The 17,115-nt window shown below is 41.5% G+C and overlaps 1 protein-coding gene across 1 annotated transcript; it reads right to left on the bottom strand.

Moving 5' to 3' along the window:
- Window positions 1–688: 688 nt before the first annotated feature.
- On the bottom strand, window positions 689–7,852 carry ATP6V1G1 (ATPase, H+ transporting, lysosomal 13kDa, V1 subunit G1). The gene is made up of 3 exons (XM_008580403.1): window positions 7,670–7,852; window positions 4,109–4,209; window positions 689–1,491 (listed from the first exon to the last, which is right to left on the bottom strand). Exons 1-3 carry the CDS (start codon window positions 7,749–7,751, stop codon window positions 1,318–1,320), a joined length of 357 nt encoding a protein of 118 aa, XP_008578625.1. The 5' UTR covers window positions 7,752–7,852; the 3' UTR covers window positions 689–1,317.
- Between the last annotated feature and the right edge of the window lie 9,263 nt (window positions 7,853–17,115).

The raw sequence follows: 17,115 nt of genomic DNA, 5'->3' as shown, positions 1-17,115 counted from the left end.
GGACTTAATCTGGACACCACTGCTAACCTTGACATGCAGTTTCAGTGGAGTGACAAGCCTGGAGTGTTTAACAGTAAAAAACGGAAAAGCTCGTCAACTCCTATTTAAAAAAAAAAAAAAAACACAGAGAAATGGAACAGTAACCAGAGACAGAAGTGGACTGGGATCAACCCATCTTGAGTCACATTAGATTGTTTTTTAAGATTACCTAATTGTCTTGTATTGTTTCAGAACAAGCAAGGAAATCCCATAATGTTCTTTCTCAATTGTTTCTACCTACCAGAAATAACTTTGCAAACAAAAAAGACTTTAAGCTAATAGAGGGTCACAGGGCATTTAACTCTTACATGCTAGTGTGAAGTTATTACATGTAATATGTACCACATTTAGCCCACAAGGAAGGAAATGTACTTGTAACTTGCCCAAGGCTGCCCCCACACGAGATGCTCTAGAGAAAAAACAAACTGCAGACTCACTAGTTGCTTGCTGTTTTTCGAAATAGTTGTTGGGTGAAATCACAGGAAATTTCCTTCCTGCTAAGCTGTATATCATGAACATTTTCTAATTAGGTATGCAAATGTGTGTATGTAATACATGTGCTAATTTTCTAAGTGAAATCCTGCAGAACATCTGACTCAAAGTGCACTTTGCATTATCAAACAGGATGAACCAGAGCAAAGAAGGGGAATGCATGACAAAGTGTCTTCACTTTTACTTTTAAATGATTATCAGTACACCAAGTAATAGCATGTTAACAAGTTCTTGAATTCTATCATCTAGTAATTTTGATTAAGAGAAACTAAAAGCAGCCTAAACACTTATACCAGTATTAATTGTTCTAACTCTTAGCCAGAATGGACTACTTTAAGGCTGGCTGCTCCTTCACACAGGTTACAAATAACTATTTACTACTTTTTCATAGATAAAGCCCCTGACCTTCAAGAAAGTACTAGGGAAAAAAATCATTTAATCCCTTTCTTTCTTCAAAGGATTTTTTTTTTTTTTTTTTACTAGATCTAAGAAAGAAGTCAACATTGATATATATGTTGTTTGAGCTAAAAGATATAGGAAAACAGACAATGTATATCCATTAAATTCTAACAAATATGAGGTACAAAGATCTTTGGATAAATTCCAAGTGTGTACAAAGAAGCTAGATTTGCTACTCTCCTAAAAGTGAAGGGACCTACTATATAACATACAGAAATAATTTAACACCTTTTCTTAAGAATGTAATTTGAGCTTTGCTAAAGCTTCATATTCCATGAAGGCATCTAAAATGCCAATCCATGGAAAAGGTGCTTCTTTCTTCCTCTCCTATCCATTTATGCGGTAGTTTTCATGGATTTCTGGCCGGATGTCACAGACAAAGGCCAAGAGGTTATCCAAGACTTCATCTCTGTTCTGCTGGAAATACGTCTGGAGGATGGTCATCTTCTCCTGGGTCTCTTTCTCCACTTCAGTGCTGCAACTGCCGTGTGATCCCAGAGCCTGAAGGTGGGGAGCAACAACACAGAGGTGGTATCACAATGCTGGCCAGGAACGTTTAGTAAGCAACTTGCTGCCTTTTAGAGAAACCCAGGCTCATCAACGCATATAAAAAATCAGTAGCAGGCAATGTAACCTCATGATAGAAGAGCATGTGGGGAAGCAGGCATCCCCCCAGAGTTAACGCAAGCCCCATCTGCCAAAAGGTAAACTGCACAGCATTTCCACAGCTAGGAAATTATCCCAGAGAGACATATTCACATCTCTCCAGAGTATAATGTGTAGCCCTAACCAAACACTGGAATCAACCTAAATACCAAACCACTGAGGACTGGTTATTATAGTGCTTCTATACAAGAGAATGGAATGGACTGTAAAATATGCAGTTTAAAGGGGAAAAAAGCAAGATATAGAACAGTATCAATGTATTAACATACTTGAAAAAGTTTGTGGAAAAACAGAATTAAAATATAGTATAATTGGCCAGCCACCAAAAAAATAAAATAAAAAAATAAAGATAGTATGTATTTTCCCATGAACCTTTTGAAGATCCCTCATATATATACTTTTACGTGTGGTTTGAAAAGTGGGCCGATACATGGTGTCAAAAAAAAATCAATAATAAACACAAGGTCACAATTTAGGAGAAATATATATGAGCTTCGCCATTATTGGTTAATGTTTTAGCTCTCAAGTTCAGCTCTGGATTCACCAGTATTATGAACACATGACATCTGTTCTTTCAAATATAAATATATAGAATACACAAAACACTGTTAACAGTGATCAGTGTTGAGGAGGACTACAGGTCTGGGTGAGAGAGAAACTACTTTTTCATTGTTGCCCCTTTTTATTGCTTGAACTTTTTACTGGATGTGTGTCTTTCTCTTCGGTTTCTAGTCACAATTTAACACTCACTTAATAAATTTTCTTTTACCTTTATACCTATAGTCTTCACAATACAGCTGGCTTTTTGTTAACTGCCTGCTTTATTAGAACTTGACCTATCAGGTGGTGGGAGGCATGACTTTGTATCGGACCCTATTCATCACTTACCCTGCTCTTGCCTCATTATGTCGTATGTTAATATCCCTTCATATCTGCATAACATATTAGTTTACAAAGCATTCTCTCACATTACCTATTCCTCACAACAACCTAGGAGGCTATCACTCCACTTTCTACGTATTAAGAAATCGAGGCTCAAAGAGGACAAAGTGAACATGCAAAGATATAAACCCAAAAGTCTTCTGAGTTCAAACTTAAGGACCTCCATACTATACTCTAACTGTTCATATTATAGGAATACCCTATGGCATTTTTTAATAGCTCGGTTACTAATTCATATTTTTAAGTCCATAATCCCTACTCAGGCAGACTCCTTCTACCTCTGTTCCATAAATATAAACCAAATACCAAGCCCCAGTAAGTTGTCTCAAAACTGAAGAGGTTACAATGGAATACTGCTAGGAAAACTCAGAGCTTGTGCCTTACAGTGCACCACTGATACCATCTCTGTGTGCAACTGCAGCACGGAATATAAAAATATGAAGAGGAGACAGCTGCCCTGACACAGAAGTATTTCTACAGTGTTGTGTGGGCAGTCTGACCACTCACAGCAACCAGTCAGCTCCAGTTCAAGAGTCAGAGAAACACTCTGAGTTTTAATAGCACTATAATTGCCCAGTGCAAAGATGACGGAAACTTTTGCTACTTAATACTAGGCTGGAGCATGTGCCTTCAATCCCGGACTTGGGCCTGGAAGAGTGTGTGCCTGGAACTTTGGGAGGCCACAATGTAGAACTTGAGAATGAAGCACACAGAGCCAAAGGCAGAGCTGAAACAGAGAAAGAGTCCTGGGCATATTATTTAAGCTCCTGTACCAAGATAAAGTTAGCCTTTCACCTAGGTTTTTAATTACATAGGCCAATAAATTCTACTTTCAACCAGTATGAATTGTTTTCAATTTTCAATGTGCATTACCTGTACCGATAGTTTCTTTTTTCTGTGAAGCCCTCTTCCATTCTTTCCCCTTTCCAGAATTATCCCTGCTTCCTTTGTTCTATCTGTGATCTGTACTATTACTGTATGGATATAGCCTGTACTATTATGGTATAGCCTATACTACTAATAAATGTCTCCTTCTATACTATACTAAATTGGGACTCCATATGATTTATCTTTATGACCATCACATAACAGCACTATTCAGGTATAGGTCTGCATTACTTGTCTTTTATTACTGAGTCTCCCTGACCACCAGGTTGTAAGGTAAGCTCCATGAGGGCAAGGACTATGTGTATTTCTGTTCACAGCTGATGCTCCAGCATCTAGCACAGTATCTGGCACATGTTAAATGTCTGATATTTGTTAAATGACAATAAATGAAAACTAGGATTCGATGTTAAGTTTAAAAAAAAAAAAAAAACTGATCATTCTAAGAGACTCAGCCTGAGCATAAAATAAAACATACAATAACCAAATTTCCAAAATTCTACCAGAATCAGAATCTCTGAACTATGCTGGATATTTTGAGAATGCAGGTGGGGGTAGGGGGGAGCTTCAGGAAACCAAAGCAGTAATGAAAATAAATGGGGCTGGGGAGAGAAGGGGAGCCCACCGCAGCTTCCTTGGCCTTGAACTCTTTCTCCCTCTGAAGGCGGTACTGCTCAATTTCAGCCTGAGCTTCTTCTTTGGCCTGCTTCAGCCTTCGGTTCTTTCCTGTTTTCGAGGAAGAGAGCTTCATCAGGTAGTGGTTAAAAGACAAGTAAAAAAGCAAGCAGAGACTAAGATAGTAAATTTTAACAGCAAACAACAACAAAAAAAATTAAGACGCAGTCCCAGAAGAAGTGCATGGGAAAGAGAAAATTCAGAGCTAACTAATAGTATAGGTTCCTGCCTCCTATAGGCTGAAAATGATGGAAAACATTGAGAATGTGTCAGAATATTCTCTCAATCTCAGCTACTGAGAACCAACATAAAATGGGTGACATTAGCCATCTGGGGAACTCTTCCTCTTCTCAAGAAGTAAACACCTAAGTATGCTGCTGATTACAGCTGGAGCTCTGCTTAGAAGCTTAATATGCTCCCAAGGGACATCAACCTAAAATGTAACTAATCAAACAGATGATGTAATATTGGAAACTAAAAACCATGCCTGTCATGGGGAAGTAAATGATCAAAGTGGAATGCCGAATGGGGAGCACTGGACAGTAAGACTGCACAAGCCCCTGAGAGGCAAGGAAACACGGGTGTTCTGGTTTCTAGAAGAGTGGTTTAACACACAGCTAGAAAAAAATCTCTAGGTTCTATAAGAGCCAATATTAAAACAAACCTCAAGACCAGCCAACACATATTCTGCTTTGAATCCCTGCTCACCAATCAAACTTCCTGGATATCCAAATGGAAAAAAAGAGGGGAGCCTAGACGATCAACCTGAGTATTCATTTTATTCAGAGCAAAAGACATATCGTGCATCTAAAACTTAAGCTTTGTTATACATCATTGTGTATCAATTGTCTAGAGTTCACTCAACCCATGTAGATGAATGAAAATGAATCTAACCTTCTACCTTCCGATTAACAACAGAATTTTGGACTTTTAATGACATCATGACATCAACACTCCATGAGGCTAGTCTGAAATGATTAAGAGGTCTCTAAACACCCCAAGGACTATTTCTGCAAGACTATATTTACTCCAGTATTATTTCAGCCCTACTGCTGTCTGCTTCAGCCCACCTCTACCCCAATTTTTCACATGCTATCCTCCCCATCAGCTATATTGGGCCATATTTTTAAAGCCAAAAATCTTTTCCAAGCTAACAATCTATAAATACCACTCATGGCCTGAACATTATGCGCCACATAACTTCACAATATATCACTCCCAACTCCCTGAATTAACTACTTAAAACAATAACATTCTCTGCCTATCAACAGACATCCTCAACATTCAATTTCAATAGGCTTCTCTGAAAACCAAAAATTTTTGAACAGGAAATTACATTTCTTTTAAATCCTGTTTTTCTTGAGGCTTACATATGGAAACCAGTGTTTTGTTTCACTTGAAAGAAATAAACCATAACACAAACTCTTTTTTTAATGTTAAGGTTCAAAGCAATGATATCGCAAAAAGATGCGGGTTGGACCATTTTACCACACACGTCACACTGGTTCTTCCCAATTCTTAACAGAGCAAGTCAACCATAATTCAGGATCAAGAAAGGCAATAATTTTTTCAAATTGTAGCTCTTCTGAATACTTCTGTTCCTAACTACTGAAAAGTCTGAGATGTATATTGACTCCTAAGTTAGATGTAAACTAACCCCTTTAATACAAATTCATTCAGTAAATATGTAATAGCTACCTAAGATATACAAGACCCTGCACCAGGCTTGATATGATAGAGAAAGGTATAAAACATGACCCTAACCTCCAATGCACTCAGAATTTTCTTACCATATTCCAAGTATTTGTTCCTATACCTCCCCCAAATATTCTCACATCCTTCCAAAACAGACCGACAATTTCTGCTATTGATAAGCCATTACAGGACAAACTCAGAGAAGTCATTCTGGAAATACTGTATCAAAGGCATGACTGAAAATATTCTAGGAAGACCATATAACTTTCTAGTCACCAGAGCAAGAAGAAAAAGCTTCCTCCCATCCCCAGCACCCTCAAGGAAAGATTTTCCTACTAAATACAGAGTATTGCACAACCCCTAACTGAGAAAGTACAAAAGCCATGCTTGAAATCTACTTGAATGTGGGATAAAAGATAAGTCCTATGCTAGGAAAAACACCACGGAATTACTGAGATTAATTAGTTCTTGATATTTTACCCCTGCACGGGAAAGGAGGCCTCTGAAGCCCAACTATGCTGCTTCCTACGGTATGGTCAAATCATCTCTCTCTGAGCTTCGTTTCTTCCATTAGTAAAATAGGGAAAGAAACATCTTTCTCACCAGATGAGAAATTGGATAAATAAAGTCAAATTAGACACGGTCCCCGTTCTCCAGGACCTTAGTCTAGTGACTGAGCCATACAAGTAAACAGGTTTTTGCACTACAATTACAGAAGTAAGCACTTGGGAGGGACGCCTAGACTGGAGTAGGATGAGTCAAAAAAAGGCTTCCTGGAAGAACTGCAGCTTAAATTTTGAGGTCTGAAGGAAGAGCAAGGATTGGAGAACAAAGTAAAGTAAAATGAGAAAATGCTCTCCCAATCAGCAGAAAACTGCCTGTGCAAAAAGCTTGCGGATGAAATAAGTGAAGGTGATTTGATGAATCACAGCGATTCAGTCTGGCTGGAGAGTACCTAAAAGTGAAATTAGGAAAGAATGCCTGATCCAAAGGAGCCTCCTCCACCCCATTAAGGAATTCGGGCTTTACTCTGCAGGCACTCCTGCAAAAGCGGAGTGAAGAGAACGAATTGGAGGAGAGTAAGACAGCTTCTTCCACTCCCCAGTCTAAATTAAACCCGCCTGTTAAATTCTTTAGCAATACTGCATTTCTCAACTCCAGCCCTCATCTCATCCACAATTAGACTATCCAATATCTGCTTCTTTCACTGGGACGTTGAGTATCGTGACGGTGGAGACGACACACACACGCTGGGCACTGCCCTTGGGACGTATTAGCCGCATTAAAAAATACGTAAGGGATCAACGAGTTAGGCTGCTACGGGAGCTTCAAAGAAGTTGGTGTCCTAGACTAAGATGCTGGCGGTAGAAATGGGAAAAAAGTGAAGAGAGACATAAGCCTTGGTGACCGACTAAATGTGGCGAACGAGGGAGGGAGAAGAATCAAAGAGGACTCCAAGTTTCTAGACTGAACTGTGGATGGTGGCTCCCCTCACTGAGACGGAGCACCCCAAAGGAGTAAGTGGGAGAGGAGAACGACCAAAAGTTCCGTTTGGATAGCCCATTTCAACGCCTCCAGACCCCAAAAGGACGCTCAGCCCACTCCAGTCTCCACGCCCGATTTACTAACCCACATCGCGGCTCCTTATCGACCCACAGGCCTTCCAGGGCCACAGCGCCAGAGAGCTCGGAAACACACAAGCTTCCGCGACGATAACCACTGCTCCACCCGCAGTTTTTAGGGCCTCACCCCCCTACCACCTCCCGCGGCCTAGCCGCCTTCCTTGCCTCGCGCCACGCCCCACCCCGAAACTCACGCTTGCGGGCCTCGGACACCTTCTCGGCGGCCCGCTTCTCCGCCTGCAGCAGCTGCTGGATCCCTTGCGACTGACTGGCCATGGCTGCGGCGACTATGAGGCCGAGATGAGAAGCCTAAGTCAGATCGACTACCGCTCGGGTCGCCAGACCCGGCCGCCCACGATCTGAGCCTGCGCCGACGCCCCGCCTGCCGTCACGTGACCTGCGCAGAACCTCGTCAGCTGACCGCCGTAGGAGTCCAGTGGCTGGGGCGGGGCGGAGGAAGAACCGAGCGCCTCGACTGCGCCTGCGCAGCATCTGTGCTCTCTTCTCCTCCTGCCCGAGCCCCGCCTCCGCCGCCTAAGCCGCTTTCGATGGCTGTCCCTCCGCTGATTTCGTCCTTGTAACCTGCAGCCGCGTCGTTATTTCCCTACTCCCTCACTTTACAATACGCCCAGATAAAGGTCCAGTGAGGAAGGGCCAAACCAAATCACTTTCTGCTCCACACTGCTCTATTCCCGTCCTTTCTGGAACTTTCCTTGGCACTCGAAATAGTTTACAGGCCAGTTTAGGAATATTCTTGCCAGTTCTGCAGATGAAGTCTTGGGTTGCAAGTAGGGAGAGTTGAGATCAAGTCTGTCACTAATCTGTTGTGTGATTTTGGACAGGTCTCTATCCCTTTCTGAACCCGAGTTCAGAAAAGGAATAGACTGTTTTCCCTAAATATTTGATGAATGCTGCTAGACCACTGTTGGTAGTAAAGGTGACAGCAGAGAGCAAGACAAGCAAGGCCCCCGCTGGAGCTCACAGTTTATGGACAATAGACGGACTCATTAGGGCTGGTCGGTTAACTCAGTTGGTTAGAGAGTGAGGCTGACAACACCGAGGTCCAGGGTTTGAGCCTTATACTGGCAGCCACCAGAATATACATATATTATCAAGACAGATTAATTAAAATACACGATTACAAGCTGTGATAAAGTAATGAAGGAAAAATACAGGGTGCTTTAAGCAGGACCCCTTAATAAGGGGAGGGGGTATGTGAAGGTGTCTATGAAGGCTCTCCCAAGGAAGTGGCATATAAAATGCGATCTGAAGAATGAGATATTACCCAGGAAAGGATAGTGGGGGTGGGGAGGAGGGACTGGGAGATGATGAGGTGAAAAGGACCAGCATGTGTGGAGTTGAGAGGAGCAACTTAGCGTGGCGACTCCCCACCACCACAACAGGGAAACAGGAAGCTGTAGGAGCCAAAGGAAAAAAACTTCCTCTTCACCCCAAAGATTCATTAATAAAAATTACTGACAAATTTAGATCAATATGAAAAAATGGCGTAAAAAATTTTATTATTTAACGTGCTGGGAAGGGGCAAAGCACAGAGGAAATCCCAAGAGAGTAATGTCTCAATTTTCCAGTGGAGTACTGAGCTTGTATACCTATCTCCATAGGGAAAGGGGAGACGGAGATGTAGGAGTAAAGGATTCTTAGGGGGGATGCAACGGGCCTGGAGAGCACACAATGGCCTGGGACAAAGCCTATGCGGCTCCCAGAGCAGACAATGACTGGTAAATTATTTTCTTCAAAATACTGACTGAATGGACAGAAATGTGACAAAAGTTAGTTCAGGTGTTTTGACACGCTCCAGTCTTCCTTCCTGTGATATGAGTTAAGTTGATGAAACTCAGAAAAAGGACCAGAGATAATTGTTGTCTTCTTTGGTGGGTCCAGACTTCAGGCAGATAAGGGAACAACTTCATCCTGTGCTTTGGAGAGAGATAGAGGTGTTTGGGGGTAGGGGGGAGAGGTCAGAGAGACTTTGAGGCTGCTTCGTTTATGTCAAAGCACCATATTTTGAGGTAACAGCTTTCAGCACTGTCCTAAACACTTGACTTACTGCTCGCAGCAATTTAAGTACTGTTATTAATCCCATTTTATGGTGACCACATTGAAGTTCAAAGAAGTTAAATAATTTGCCCCAAGTCACATGCCTATTAATTGGCAGGGCTTCAAAGTGGAACCTCTGACTGACTGGGCTCATCTTCAAGAATCTTTTGGGCCGTGGAAAGGACCAGATGACCTCTTAGAGACTACCAAGTGCTGAGAACATAAAACCATGCCAGAATTTCTCTTGTTGAAATGTATCTTGCACTCAAGAGGAGCTGGATTTGTGGCTCAGGACATTTTCACTTGATTGAGGTTGGAAGTAGGGATGCAAAGAAGGTCAGAATCCAGAACACCTTTTCTGATATGTGAACCAGGACTTGAACTAGTCTCTGGGACTTTTAAGTCCAGTCAAAGATTTATTCTTAAGGAGATTTGTACTTTTTCTTTTTTTTAAAAAAAAAGATGACCAGTAAGGGGATCTTAACCCTTGAGTTGGTGTTGTCAGCACCACACTCTCCCAAGTGAGCCACAGGCCAGCCCTGTGATTTGTACTTTTTGATGCTTTCAGAAAACACGAATCACTCAATCAATGGAAGACAACAATACACATTTTTAGTGGTAGGATGAAGATTAAAGAAGATGGTGGTAGCCAGAAAGTGGAAACAACCCAAACTTCCATCAACTGATGAGTGAATAAACAAAATGTGACTTGGTCAAAAAAGGAATAAAGTACTGATATAAGCTACAACATGAATGGACCTTGGCAATGTTATGCTAAGTGAAAGAAATCAGGGGCTGGCTGATTAGCTCAGCTGGTTAGTGTGCGGTGTTATAACACCAAAGTCAAGGGTTAGGATCCTCATACCAGACAGCTTCCAAAAAAAGAAAGAAAGAAAGAAAAAATCTGGCACCAAAAGCCATATATTGTACAGTCCCATTTATATGAAATGTCCAGAGTAGGCAAATAGGGACAGAAAGTAGATTAGTGGTTAATCAGAGGCTGGGGGGAGAAGGAATGGGAAGCGACTGCTAACTGGTTCAGGGTTTCTTTTGGGGGCGATGAAAATGTTCTGGAATTAGATAGTGGTGATGGTTGCACACCCTTATGAATATGCACACACAAAAACCCCGCTGAATCGCACACTTTAAAAGGATGAATGGTACAGTATGTGAATAATATCTCAATAAAGCCGTTATTAATGAGCGAGGGAGAGATGACCACGATGGATGTAAAGCCCTTGCACGGTTTCTAGTCTGTAGGAACTGCCAGGAAATGAAAGCTGTCATTTTTATCTGGCTAATAGGTAATTGTTTGATTTACAAATCTGGTCCTCCACTTCATAAAAGCCTTCACATTAGAGTTCTTCTAACAGCCCAGTTCCTCAGAACATCTACTTATCTACAAATTCCAGAATTCTTTTGCTGGCAGCATTTCAAAAGTTTACTGCAAAAAGAGAGAAACATTAGACAATGCTTCCTCTGAAATTTTCAGAATGGTTTAGTTTTTCCAATGATTCGAGTGGTGTTTGTTGTGAGAACTTGGGTAGCCTGGGGAGGTGGCCAACAATAGCTGGGAAATGAGGGGAAGTAATTGCCCTCTCAGGGAAGCCTAGAAGTCTTGAGCCAGCAGGCTAGAGCAAAGATTCTCAAAGTCATCTGAAGGGCACAGAATGGATCTCAGGCCTCGTTGCCCTGACCAAGGAATGTATTAGCACATCTAAGAAAGGAATGTGCCCATTCTGAGACATCATTGTTCATACACAAGCTGGAAGCTAGAAGGCAGTGACTAAGGGAGGTGGGCTTTCACACTGCTGTGGCTAAGACAGCTAGACAGCCTGGGTTCAAATCCCAGACCAGTCATTTAGCAAATTAACCTCTCTGAGCGTCCAACTCCTCATATGTTAAAAGGGGGTTAGTAATAGTATAATAGGATTACTATGAGGATGAAATCAGTCGATACATGTAACTAGCTTAGAATGTACTCACATAAGAACATAAATATCTGGCTTCTCTATGATAATGATTTCTCAACAAAACATAATAGGAAGTGGGCCTAGTGTATGCAGTTAATGAAAGTTCACCTCAGACCAAGTGACAGCTTCTAGAAGCTTTGCAGGGCCACTGCACATGGTTGGGCAAGTTGTTCACTGCACAAGGAGGCAAGACGGTGCTAAAATCCAACCCAAGTGCCACCCACTCAGCATAGAGGAAGCACCTTTTTCTAATTTATACAAAGGCTCTTTGGGGCCCCAGAAGTCCTGTGACAAAATCCAGGGCAAAGACCTGACTTGCCCCATGAGAAACTCATGGAGAAATTAAATGTCCCACCCTCGTCCCCATCACATGGAGCCTCCCTCCCTGGAGAGCTTCCTGCCCACTGGCTCAGGTGATCACCTTCTACATTTTCCACACTGGAATGTTGGGGATTAATAGTTAACCCTTCCTCTCCCTTGATTATTACTAGAGATAATTATAAAGAGACTAAGATCATATTCCCAAATCTTACCAGTGTTAGAGAGATCATAGCTATCCTCCAGTAAACCCAGTGAGCTGTGTGTGTTGCTATAATGGCATTTACTTGCTATTTCAATCTCTTCACAGTTACAGATCCAGGATTAGCCTGGGTACCATTTGTACTCCCGCTTTCCCAGGAGCTAAGAAACATGCCTGGAAAGGAAATAAAGAATTGCAAATTATTTCTAGAAATTAACTACAAAGTCTGAACAAAGTCAGGAGAAAAGAGGTATTAACAGCACCTCTTGCCATTCATTCATTCATTTAAAAATGTTTATTTAGCATCTGGTATGTGCCAGCCTTCAGACAGGTACTGTTACATGAGCAAAAGAGATATATACCTCTTCATCCTAGAGTTTGGGGTTAACTGGGGAGAGAGTCAAGCAGAAATGCCCAGCAATTAATATCTAATGTCAAACCGAGTTAAATGTGCTACAGTTGGGCTGTCCAATACAGGAGTTACTAGCCACATGTGGCTATTGAGCACTTGACATATGGCTAGGGGCTGGCCAGTTAGCTCAGTTGGTTAGAATGTGGTGCCTACAACAGCAAGGTCCAGGGTTCGATCTCTGTAGCAGCAAGTCACACGAAAAACAAAAAAGACAAACAAAAAAAAGAAAAGTGGCTATTTCTAACCGAAATGTGCTCTTAAGCGTAAAATACACAGCAGATTTCAAAGATTTCATACCAAATAAACAAAAAAGAATGTGAAATATCTCATTAACATTTTCTTGGCCATATAACAATATTTTAGATAAATATGATTAAATAAAATGTCATTAAAATTCACCACCTCACACCTTTAGAATGACTACTATCCAAAAAAATTAAAAACAGAAAAAAATAAGTGTTGATGAGGATGAGGAGACCTGGGAACCCGTGTGCACTGTTGGCGGGAATGTAAAATGGTGCAAGGCACTGTGGAAAACAGAATGGTGGTTTCTCAAAAATTGTAAATAGGATTACCATATGCTCCAGCAATTCCATTTCTAGGTATATTCCCAAAAGAATTGAAAGTGGTGTCTCAAAGAGATATTTGTACACCCATGTTCAGAGCAGGATTATTCACAATGGCCAAAAGGTGGAAGCAACACAATACCCATTGGTAGATAAATGAATAAACAAAATGCGGAATATACATACTAATAGATCTGCAACATAACCAGTGCCACTTTAGACAAGCCCAAGTACAAAATGGCACCGCCCACCTCCACCACTCCCCTCCTCCCTTCCCTTTAGGAGAAGCCTCCTGACTTAAACAGAAACCCCTTTTGCTTCTGCAAGGAAGCAGTTCTCCACCCCAATCCACATTAGCATAATGACCCTCCTTGATGGTATCAGCCAGCACTTGGCGCCAACATACCAATATAAGCTCTACCACTCCCACACCTGGTGCTGTCCCCTTTTCAGGGCAGCCCTGGGCTGCCTGCTACTTTGAGCACAGCCCAGCAGATTCTTTTCCTTTAATAAAGCTTGAACAGTACCCGGCATCTCTGCTCACTTTCTTTCACATACAATGGAATATTATTCAGCCTTAAAAAGGAAGGAAATTCTGACACATGCTACAACATGGATGAACCTTGAGGACATTATGCTAAGTGAAATAAATCAGTAACAGAAGGACAAATACTGTATGATTCTACTTATTTGAGGTACCTAGAGCAGTCAAACTCAGAAACAGAAAGTAGAATGTGGAAACAGAAAGACAAAATGTTCTGGAGATTAATTCCACAACAATATGAATGCACCTTTTTTTAAAAATAAAAATGTACTTAATACTACTGAACTCTATACTTAAAAATGGTGAGGATGGTAAATTTCATATTATGTATATTTTAACACAATTAAAAATAAAGCATTTGAAAGAAACAAAAAAATTAATTTCAATTTTTCTCCTTATTGTTTTAAATGTGCCAATAGAAAAATGTAACATTACACATGCGGGTCACATTATATTTTTATTGATGCTACTCTAAAGGAAAAGAATTTTGATCTCCAAGGGTTTTTAACAATGGAACTTGATCTAGATTTAAGAATAAGAAAGTAGCCAGTCAAGCTGGAAGTGTCGATCCTGGGGTGGGGTTGAGGTCAGGAGGGATGGAGAGCTTCAGAGGCAGAAAGAACAAATCGGGCAAAGGCCCTGAGGCAAAAGAGAGCATGGAATGTTCCAGAAGCACCAGTGAGGCTAGAGGGTTCTGAGATGAGGCAAGAGAAGCAGGCAGGGTCAGCTCAGGTGGGGCCCAGGGGCATTGCTAAGGACTTTGATCTTCATCTTTAAAGTGCTGGGAGGGATGGTAGAGGTGCATTTGAAAAGATTGCTCTTGCTGAATCTGCAATGGAGGGGCCAGGGCTTATGTGTGCCGGTCTCTTTTGTTTTGTTTTGTTTGTATTAATAAATGAGGTTTAATATGTCACTAAATATAGTTTAATTTTTATAATTTTTTCACAAGATTTACAATGTTGAACTTTACCTAAGCTCTGTGCTCCTGGAAAACAACAGCAATTACAAAATCCCCATCCTTCTGTTTTCCAAAATCCCTCCACCCTTTTGTATTCCTGGAAATGACTTAAAAGAACCACTCCTCCCATTAATTTAGATAAGACTCTCATCTGTAGCTATGCACAGAAATCTCCCATATTTATCTGTGACGAGGCCAGACACACACCCTCCAACTTCCCTTTCTGTGTCTCAAGAGCGACTAAGATTAGAATTGTTTGTCCTCCTGAAACTAGAGGGACATGATGGCAAATATTTTCTGTTCACCTGATGGAGACTTCCCTTGATTGCAAAGTAATTCCAAGTGTACATTATCACTGTCACTTGTCTACTGCCCCCATAAACATCTAAGGCAAAGCCACCTTGCCACGACACTTGGATCTTCACATCTGGGTGTCTCTCCCTGTTGTAATAGCCTGAATAAAATGTTCTCCTTAATGGTCCCATGCATTTTATCTTTGACAAGATCTTTCAGATACATAAATTCATGAATCAGAACTTCTCGGTTTGGAAAGTATGATCTTGGCCCTTATGTGCACTGCAACAAGGATGTATTCAATCCAGTTGAACACACAATTGCTTGAGCCTCTTCTGTGCACAAAGCACTTTGTTAAGCTACTAGACTGTGGGATTAAAAAAACTGCCAGGAGCAACGTAATATTACTTTCTAAGTAAATTATTATCATCACAATTTTCATTGGGCACTTACAGCAACCTTTAAAAAAGACATCCCCAGATAGGCAGTATCATCTCTGTTATCTTAGCCTCAGTTTTCTCATCTGTAAAATGAAAACAGTAATGCCTATCCTACCGTGATGTTGGGAGGAGTCAATGAGATAATGCATGAAATGCTGGAAAAACAATATGATCCTGTGGAAGGAGTGGGAGGCCACTGTGTACCTGTGAAATAATAAGAAATATATGTGCATATTGGTCTCTGCTTTCAGTTTGTGACACAGAATTCCTAAAATCCTTATACGGCGTATCTTTTGTTTTATTATTTGGTCTTTGAGCCTAGGTCCTGACACAAGAGCTACTAAGACCCTTAGAATCTCCAAAGTGATAAGTGTGTCTTTTTGCATTCTAATGAGATAGCTGTTGGTTGGGGGGCCCCTAGCTAACTTCAGGATGAAAGCTAGTCACCAGAAAGATCAAGCCATGACTAGAAGCTCGGAACTTTCAGCCTCACCCCCATCCTCTGGAAAGGGCAGAGGAGCTGGAGACTGTTACTGTCGTGGATTGAATTATGTCCCCACCTCAAACTCACTGAAGCTTGAATTGTGTCCCCCAAATTTTAGGTATTAGAAATTTAGCCTCCACTATAACTGCTAAGAGGGTGGGAAATCCTATTATGGTAATTGAAAGATGGAGCTTTGAAGAGATGATTGGATTGTAGGACCATGCAGTAGTGAATGGATTAATAATGGTGGTCAGGGGCGTGGTTCTGAGGGCTTTAGAAAGAAAGTGAATGAGGAGGTTGCTCCCTGCTCAGCCATTTCACAATGTGATACACTGTGTCACTGAAGTCACAACTAAGACCCTCACCAGATGTGTTCTAGGGACTTTGGGCTTCCCAGCCTCAGAAACTGGAAGGAATAAATTTTGTTTCCTTATAAACACCCAGTTTCAGCCATTTTGTTATAAGCAACAGAAATGAACTAATACAGTTACTGATCTGTCATGCCTGCGAGATGAAGTCTCCATAACAAATCCTGCAGGACAAGGTTCAGAGAGCTTCTAGGCAGATGATTTGTAGCCAAGTCAGATAGAGGCATAAGTAATCTGGGACTCACTACTTGCAATTGGTGTCTGAAGAGGGGGCAATCTTGTGGAATGGAGCTCATAACCTGTGGGGTCTGCACTAACTCCAGGTAGATAATGTCAGAAATAAGTTGTAGGATACTCAGTTGGTGGCCAGAGAATTGGAGAATTTCATATTATGAGGGAAAACCCCACACATACTTGGGGTCAGGAGTGAAGAGTGGTGTGAGCAGAGAAAGGGCTTTTTTTTTCTTTGACTGTAAGAGTTGAGATCACACGCAATGTCTGCCATGCCTTCAGCTCACGTAGGAGCCAAGTGGCAGAGGCAGTTCCCTGCACACAGGTTACCATGCTTTTGCTCATGTGACTCTGCAACCTTGGTGCAGTAGAACCTGTCATTAACCCACCCAATTCCCTGTGACTTTTTAGTGGGCTTCAGCCCATTTCTAATTGCCAGTATCTGTATCTCTCAGTCTGAAGGCTTTTTTTTTTTTTTTCTTCCCAGAACTGAGGGAGGTGGGTCTTCCCTGGTACAGGATGGGATGAAAGTGAGCTGGAATATCCCTAGAGAGCAGCCTTCAACCAATGACACTAGGAAGGGGATATATAAATACCTCTATTTCCTCCACCTTTGGGTGGCTATTCTGAGACATATGTTTTGTGCTGGGTTTTCCCCAGGGAATTAAATGCTAGTCACCTGCTGTGGTAGCTGGCTTAATTATGCACTTCCCCTTTCTGGTATCACTTCTGTGTTCCCCTACCAGTCTGCCCTGCACTTTCCAGATAAAAACTTGTGCTCAAATCCTTGCT

The sequence above is a fragment of the Galeopterus variegatus genome, unplaced genomic scaffold (assembly GCF_000696425.1).
Source record: "Galeopterus variegatus unplaced genomic scaffold, G_variegatus-3.0.2 Scaffold2079, whole genome shotgun sequence".
Lineage (NCBI taxonomy): Eukaryota > Metazoa > Chordata > Mammalia > Dermoptera > Cynocephalidae > Galeopterus > Galeopterus variegatus.
This window is presented reverse-complemented; position numbering and strand designations above follow the sequence as displayed.